Source organism: Rutidosis leptorrhynchoides, chromosome 2 (assembly GCF_046630445.1).
Source record: "Rutidosis leptorrhynchoides isolate AG116_Rl617_1_P2 chromosome 2, CSIRO_AGI_Rlap_v1, whole genome shotgun sequence".
Classification (NCBI taxonomy): Eukaryota; Viridiplantae; Streptophyta; class Magnoliopsida; order Asterales; family Asteraceae; genus Rutidosis; species Rutidosis leptorrhynchoides.
The window spans coordinates 66572959-66581988 of record NC_092334.1 but is presented as its reverse complement, the minus strand read 5'-3'; the positions used below and the strand labels follow the sequence as shown (position 1 = coordinate 66581988).

Sequence of the window (9030 nt, the reverse complement as noted above, 5' to 3'; positions counted from 1 at the left end):
ATTCAAATTGAAAATTTTATAAATAGAAGGACCATTTGTTGAAAAAATAAAAAATAATAATGTAGTGATGTATGCACCCTACTGGTCCACCTAAATTACAAAATAAAGCCCATTAAAAAACCTAACTCCATATCCAGAGCTAGATTATGCATCTTCAGAACAATCCTATAACACCCACTAGTAAACTATGCCTAAAAACATGTACATAACTCTGCACTTAGAAATTTCATCTCTGGAATAAAGGTAACCAAAAGTCGTAATGAAATTAAATATGAAAAAGAAAAAAAAAATGGGTAGATATTGTAGCAACTGTGACCTCTCATCCCCATGCTCAAAAGATAATTAGAAAAAAAAGCTACTACAAGTTGAATTATAGAGAGAGAAAGGGGTTTAAGAGGAAGAGGATTATATTTTAGGTCTACCAACTGGTTGTTAGAGATTACAATTCTTAACCAAACATCAACAATTCATCATCATCAACAGCTAAGCTAAAGCTATTAGCTAGCTAGAGAGAAAAATACTCACTTTTAGAGAGAGAAACAAAAACAAAAAGAGCCAAGTCTATTGAAGAAAAGATCATATCAGAGTAATTGCTACAAACAGACACATATACTGTATATCACATTTTTTTGTGTATATATAGATTGATAGAGAGTGGAGGAGAGAGAAATTTTCTTGAAAGTGAATTATACAGTAGTTTTTTTCCCTTCCTTTTTTTTAGAAAGTGATTTTTCCATATAATTTTTGGGATTTCTCACGTGTGAATTGATGGGAAGTATGGAAAGATTAAAAAGTTTTGATCTTTATTGATATTTTTGATTGATTGATGAAGTGGTGATTTATAAACAACTTAATCTTCATAATCCCACAAATAATTTTTTATATTTTCATTATATATATCAGAAATTTCTTTATATTTTAGAGTTGGGTACTTCAGAATCTGGTCATGGGATCATAATCATCTGTGAATATTCATGAATTCATGATTTGTAGCAACAAAAGAAAGCTTGTTTGTTCCCCACAAACACATATCCGTGACATACTTCCAGGTAATATTATATTACTAGTATTTATTAGTATTATTTAAATTTAAATATGAAGATGATATATGAATATCAATCCTAATCCTAATTGGTTGACTTTTTTTTTTCCTTTCATAATCTATATGACCATCAAGAACATTGATTTTCTTAAATGGGGTGGCTTGATCTCAAACAAGCTCAAAACTTTTTATCTTTAGCTTTTTAATTCAATATTTTGATTTTTTTCTTTAAATGGGTTCATCTTGAAACTGGTAAATATCCGTGAAAAAGCAGTTCTAGTGTCAAGTTAAGTTTATTTCTTTTTAAATTCATATAAAAGTTTGAAATTTAAAATGAATTAAAGGCATTTTCACATAAGTGTTATGTGAATTTAAATGGGTTGATTATTTCTTCTTAAAGTTGGTCAAAATTTTAGTGGAAAAAGTATTTGAATTTGAATTATAGTTTAATTTAAAATGTTGAATTGGAGTTACATCATGTAAGTTAAGATTATTTTCATACAATGTATTGTTAGTCATTTACGTGGCTCCTCCTTCAAATTAATCAACAATGAGTGAAACAATTAAAGTTTGTTTCTTTAACTTTTATCTATGTGTTTTAAGGATTCTTATGATAAATTAAGGCCATTTTCATGCAGCAATTTTGTTTCTTTATACAAGTTCATCTTCAAGATGATCAAATTTTACTGAAAAATAAATAGAAGTAGATAAGACTGAGCTTGTTCTTTAACTTCCATAAAAAGGTTTGGAATTGTTTATGATAATAGATTAAGGGCATTTTAGGAATTTTATTTTTGAGAGCTGTCTACAAAATTACCTTGTTTGATAGCAGCAAAACAAACAGGGAACATATATCTTTATGCATTACATATTTACATGTGAGAGGTTGTGTACACAAACAAATTACTAACATCATGTACTTGTTGCTTTTCCTCATGTCCTACTCCTCCATCATAAATACTTCATTCAACTTTTTTATCTTTCTTTTTTTCTGTACTTTTGTGTGTGTATTTTTCATAAAATTTCAATACCATTTACCATATTTATGATATAACTCTGTGTTATCAACTTTTTGGTTCTTGGTACTTCATTTTCATTAAAGGCCCATCATTTTCGGATAAATTCAAAAGGTACATGTTACAAGAATGTACTTGAAACAATAACCAGACGCAAATGATGTAATTTTCTTTATTTGTATATTCATATACCTTGTTCCATTTACAAACCATCCCATTCTTATTCTTCATTTTTAACAAGTATGTTTTAATTTGTAAGACAAAACTTTCAATAACATCTAAGTTTAGGTAGACAAACAAATCTTCTGAAACTTTAAATATATTTTAGTTTACCATTTTTAACAATCGAAGTTCATTTTGATGTATCCGTTAGATTATTCCTCGCAAAGGTTCAATCTTTTCGATTCTCCTTTCAACTAACTTCTTTTTCCATACAAAAACAATGAAAAACGGTGAGATATGATATATTTTTTCATGTAAAAGTATAACAAGAGTGAAATAATATTTCTGCTTAAAAAAACTGGTTGGTTTGTATGTACCAAAAAAAAAAACTCCCATTCAAGTTTTTGCAGAAATGTATTACTACATGTCTACATTGTCCCTCACAAAGATTCTCACAATTTTACCATTTTAATGATTTAAATGTATCTAGAAAATAAATATAAATATACTTTATTAGATCATCCTTCATAAAGATTGAATCTTTTCTCCATGTTAATGGTTTAATTCATGTAGAAAGAGTTTCTTGAATTATCCTGCATAAAAATTGCAATCTTTCTTGCCATTTTAGTAATTCAATTAATTTCTTGCAGGAATTTAAATATAAAAATTTGTAAAAATGTCAACTTACATACCAACTTCAGAAAATGGAAGAGATTCAGGTCCAATGCTCTATTTAAGAGAGCCTTTACAAGATTCGTACTCATCCGAGTCACCAGTTTTGGCTGGAAATATGATGATGTATATGAACTTTTCCCAGCAGCCAAACAGCTGCATCGACATACCTAACGTCGGAGTTCATGATTCCAACGTTGTCTCGCATCAAGAATTCCTTTCGAGCGTTACGGAATCATGGAGAGATGGTAGGAATCATGAAATGATGTTAATGGATCAAATGGGTAGTAGAAATTTGCAAGGTCAAAGTCAAAGTCAAGGTCAAGGACTGTCACTAAGTCTCGGGTCACATATTTCGCCTGCAGGAATTCAATTCCATTCTGGTGATTACAGGAATCATCCCAACATGGGTTTTTCTTCATTTTTGAGTTCGGATTCAATGGTTGAAAATCTCAATAAGTCTAGTTTTCAAGGGAACGATGCTGATTCGATTGGGAACGTTTCGAGGGGAATAACGGATTCCAAGTATTTGAAAGCAGCACAACAATTGCTTGATGAAATTGTTAATGTTGGTAAAGCTTTAAAACAACATAATTCTAAGAAAGAACAGATGGATGATTTGAAAGGGATCGACGGTGAATCGAAAAATGTAACTTCTTCTAATCAGTTACAAGAATCAAACGAACTTTCGGGTGCTGAAAAAATGGATTTGCAGAGCAAGATGACAAAGTTAATCTCTATGCTTGATGAGGTGACTCTATTTTTCAAAATAAATACTAACATTTTGACTTTTAAAGTCAAACATATTTTCAAATTGAAGTTCAAAGTAAATATTTTTACACAATTTAAGACCATATCTTTCAAATAAATACATGGTAATGGTAATAATAACTTCAAAACTTAATCAAAACTTATCTCCACCTAATATTGTTGAAACTTATAAGTTTGACCTTGGAAGTCAACTGTACCTTTTGCTTATAGGGAATGAATGCAAGAATGCTAATAAAGTAAATATTTTTTATGGACAGGTTGACAAAAGGTACAAACAATACTACCATCAAATGCAAATCGTAGTATCTGCATTTGATGTGATAGCGGGATGTGGGGCCGCTAAGCCTTACACCGCACTAGCACTGCAAACAATTTCACGCCATTTTCGTTGTTTGAGAGACGCGATAAACGATCAAATAAAAGCAACTCATAGAAGCCTTGGGGAGACTGATTCGATCACAAATGGAAAAGGAGTTGGGATTTCGAGGCTTCGGTTTGTAGATCAACAACTGCGACAACAACGAGCTCTTCAACAACTTGGTGTGATGCAACAACATACTTGGAGACCACAACGAGGGCTTCCGGAAACTTCTGTTTCGGTTCTTCGTGCTTGGTTGTTCGAGCATTTTCTTCACCCGTAATCTCTTACTTCTTTCTCCTTCATATGATGAAAATAATGGATTTTGCTAACGACAGCTGTTGTCGTTAACTTACTTAAAACACTTGTACAATCAGGTAACCACCACAATAATATTAATAACCATTTGCTATGTACAAGTGTTTCAAGCGTGTTAAGGACAGCCCTTAGGGTTGTCGTTAACATGCATAAAACACTTGTACAGTCAGGTAACCGACACAATAAAATCAATAACCAACTGCTATATACAAGTGTTTTAAGCGTGTTAACGACAACCATAAGGGCCATCGTAAACAAATTTCAAAAAGAAGTCCTACTTTTAAGCCTGTCTAGTTAGATATATTTATCATTACTCTTTTTTTTTTTTATATCTCTTAAGGTATCCTAAAGATTCAGACAAGATCATGCTAGCAAGACAAACAGGGTTGACAAAGGGCCAGGTAAATTATCATACTGCACAACACAACATAGCAAAACATGTCTCAAATTGTGTCATACTATTGAAACTTATGGGAAGTGTATCGGACAGGTTTCGAATTGGTTTATAAACGCGAGAGTTCGTCTATGGAAGCCAATGGTGGAAGAAATGTACAAAGAGGAAGCAGGAGATGCAGAAATGGAATCAAATTCATCATCAGAAATTGCACAAAAAAACACAAAAGAGGATGTAAATCATACTAGTACATCTACATTTGAGTCAAAATCATCGAATCAAAATCATGATCTCGAAATGGTAGGAACACGTAACGACTCAGATTTTCAGAACAGATATGAACACGATCAGCAGCTTATGGCGGCTGCGTATCAGATGCAAACGAGGTTCGGAAAGGGTGTGTCGCTAACTTTAGGGTTACATCACTCTGAAGATGGTAGTTTACAACCAATCGATACGTTCGAAAACCATCATCAAAATTTTGTTGATACCGGTGGTGCTGGTGACGGTACAGAAGGTTCATCAGTGGGGCCAGAAACGGTTGGTTTTGACTTTTGACCGTGTAGATTCAAGTAACCAACAACAAAGGTTTGAATCTTCTCACTTGTTACATGATTTTGTAGCATGAGAAAACAATGATGTTTTTATTCAAACAATCCCTTTGTTGATATTTCTTGATGCATTATCAAGTAGTGTGGAAGCTATATGTATAATTGTAAAGATGAGATGCATATATTTTTTTTTTTCTTGTAATAAACTCGAGTAGACTTCTACGTTATCAATTCTTACCATATAATGGGCGAGAATTGGTGAACATATTTGAGGTCATGTAAAGATATAAAGATGCGAACACATAAATTCACTTCTCAGGTTGCATTTCAAGATTATCATAAGACGCATAACCGAATGATCAACAAGAAAGTAACACTTATTAACACAAATATTGCCCCAGATTAGAGATCGCTAAATGGACAGATCAGGCAGGTAGGATAATAGGTCAAAAAGGGTCATTTTGGGTATCTGTCAAAATGGGCTAGGTGACAATTTTGTATTTTTACATACTAGTGTCAAGAACTATATTGTTGAGATATTGTCCCAATTACGTTAGATGAATAAACGTAGGGCTACTTCGACCCATTTGAGCCGTCCAACCCTTTTGACCCATTAGATGATGATCTGAAGCTGGGACTATACGAACTTTTTGTCAAAAAATTGGTATAATTATACTATCGAACCGCACAATTTGGGGTCCTTTTTACACGTCTATATGTACAATTAAACCAACTAAACTAACAAGGAAAAGACTCTTAGCTTAGCTCATGCTAGTGCACTACTAACTGTCATGATCGTTAAAACGGCCCACTGAAAAAAGTAACCGCAATCATCTCCTTCAAGTCCCATCTCATCTTCTACCTGATTTTTCAGTTTACCGGCTGTTGAGATTCGCAAACATCCCAGTTCCAGAATGTTCCTCAATGACCTGAACTTCAGCAGGATTCTGGTTAGCCTGAGCAGCTGTCGTAAGAGGCCTATTATCAACTGCAGGTACAAGCGGTGCACCGTTTGCTAATGCTGACCCTGAACCAGACCCGGACCCTGACCCGAACTCTGACCCATATCCCGTTTCATCTGTTCTCCCTTGGTCCTGTAGCTGCAATGCATACTCCAAATTCCACAAAACGTCTCCCATTGTTGGCCTATCAACACCATATTCCGACAAGCATTTTTCAGCCGCTTCTGCAAACTTGTTCATTGACTCGGGGTTTATTTTACCAACCAGATTAGGGTCAACTATTTTATCCAATAAACCTTTTCGTTTGCATTGCATGGCCCAGTCTGCTAAGTTCACTTGTTCTCTCGGTAAGGCCGGGTCGATAGCAGGCCTAGCACACAAAACTTCTAACAACACCACCCCAAACGAGTACACGTCAGATTTATCAGTTAACTGTTGCTTACGAAAATATTCAGGATCCAAGTACCCAAAACTTCCTTTAACTGCTGTACTCACATGGGCCTCACCCATACCCACATCTTTCGAAAGCCCAAAATCCGCCATCTTTGCAATGAAATTCTCGTCAAGTAAAATATTAGTAGACTTCACGTCACGATGGATGATAGCTGTAGCTGCCCCGGTGTGAAGGTAGTGGAGCCCACGGGCCGCCCCGATGCAAATCTCTAGTCTTTGCTTCCACGAGATTACAGGCAAACCTTTTCCGTACAAATGGTCCCGCATGGGCCCGTGTTCCATATATTCGTACACTAATATCATCTCGGAATTTTCATCACAATACCCGATTAATGACACCAAATGTCGATGACGAAGCTTTGACAACATTTGTAGCTCGGTTTGGAACTCGTGTATGCCTTGTTCGGATTGCGGGTTTCCACGTTTTACCGCCACTTTGGTACCGTCGTCTAGTACTCCAAGATACACGTTCCCGAAACCCCCGACGCCAATTACCGACTTTGCGTCCCAGTTTTTCGTAGCTTCTTGTAACTCAGCAAACGATAGGTATCGGCCCAAACCCATTGTTGAAGAATAAAAGGCACTCTTTTTCATAGAGGTTTTGCTCGATGACATAAAGCTCGCGTCACCAGCATGAAGTGGAAGCAACCATGACGAAATGCTATTCGTTTTTTGCCAATCTTGAGGGCGTTTTTGCCATTTCACAGCCATTGCACCCAACCCTGCAAAGGCCCCAAACATCATCGCGAACCCTACAGCTGCAACTGTACCCCGACTGGGCCCACTAGCAGACCGCCCATCAGCACCAACTAACCCGTCTAAACTATTAACTGAATTGTTCACTCTCATAATTTCAACGCCATTTAAAATCGCGTTCTTGGTTCCCATTGGCTCGTTCAACGGGCCAACTTGAACCAAGAACGGGCTCGATACCATAGCTGGTTCAACAAACACATCTTTATAGTAAGCAACAGATAAACCATTAGTAATAGTCGACAAATCAAGAGCCGAAATCGCCATTTTTCCTCCAACATACACATTAAAATACAATTCGTTCATCGATTTACTCACAATATCACAAAAATGTAAACGAACAAGGTACGGATACGACTTATCAAGCTCGAATTGCCACGTCACGTTAAAATTTGCTGCAATTGTATTCGAACTCCCCATTTCCATGGCGGATGCGTACACATTAGGCGGTGCAATCAACGGCGAACCACCTTCAAGATAAGTCACTATATTGGGTGCAATTGATACATTTTTCGCAGCTGATTGAGGTTTAAGATATTTCTGATCCGAATCCCAAATCCGTCCAAGTGTATCACTACCCGACCCGATTGAGGATCCACCTACATTAACCCGGTACATTTTCTGAAACGAATTTTTAACCATTCCGTCAACTTTTTTCCCTACCGGAAATAAACCGTCAACGCCGTCAGTTATCAACATATCAGGCGCGGAAACCACCTCAATTCCGTTAACAAATGCAGGGGCATCTTTTTCCCCTGAAAACCCTAAATTAAAATTTCGAGTTGTTACATTCGTTAAATATTCTTTCATTTCAGGTCCTGTGGGACTATAATCATGAAGAAGAACTAAATTATCAGCCGCGATTACATTAAACTTGGATTCTTTCAAATTAAACTCTTTATTTTCAATCGGATTAAAATACAATCTCACCCAATGCCAACCGGGTTTAGACACGAGAAATTTATACGTGGCTTCCGCGTTGAAAACTCTGGCGGTTTTGTAAATCGGAAGAGGGAGATTATTATCCGATTGATCGGATAACATGATTTCACGGCCGTTGTATTGTAGATATGGCGAAGAAGCTGAATCGGAGATGAAAGTACGTCGATCAGGGAGGGTTGTTTTGGATGGGGAACCGCAGTCGATGAGGTAGTTATCGGGAGGTTTAAAGGAATCGGTGGTTGGGGCGGCGGAGACGGTGGTGGTGGTGATGATGAAGAAAAGAAGGATGATCGCCATGAAAATGGAGGAGATTTATAGGATAGAATGATGATGATGGGTGGTTTTTCTATCCTATTTGCCTCCAAAAAGAAGGTGATGGTGGTTGATGTTGTGAGATTTTACATGAGACAAAGGTAACGATAGAATGATTTTTGTTTGACATTTTTTTGTATCTCGAATTCAGCATTCAATTCTAATGTATGGTTGTAAACTTGTAAGGATGTTAAATCAAATTAGATACGTATTAGATATAACTATAAAAGTGTTATAAAAGTTAAATTGGATGTTAATTTTATTATTATTATAGATATTGTATAGTAGATTTTTTGAGTATAAATATGTGTGTTATGAGTTTAT

General features: G+C 35.7%; 2 protein-coding genes across 2 annotated transcripts; one reads left to right on the top strand and one right to left on the bottom strand.

Moving 5' to 3' along the window:
- Positions 1-317: 317 nt before the first annotated feature.
- On the top strand, positions 318-5591 carry LOC139890976 (BEL1-like homeodomain protein 7). Its single transcript, XM_071873911.1, is given in 6 exon segments — positions 318-1049; positions 2871-3643; positions 3921-4300; positions 4680-4740; positions 4830-5284; positions 5286-5591. Coding segments are annotated over 5 exon segments (1719 nt in total). The 5' UTR covers positions 318-1049; positions 2871-2896; the 3' UTR covers positions 5362-5591.
- Positions 5592-5954: 363 nt separating this feature from the next.
- LOC139890975 (probable receptor-like protein kinase At4g39110) lies at positions 5955-8771 on the bottom strand. The gene has a single exon (XM_071873910.1). The coding sequence runs from the start codon at positions 8689-8691 to the stop codon at positions 6160-6162; it is 2532 nt and encodes an 843-aa protein (XP_071730011.1). The 5' UTR covers positions 8692-8771; the 3' UTR covers positions 5955-6159.
- Between the last annotated feature and the right edge of the window lie 259 nt (positions 8772-9030).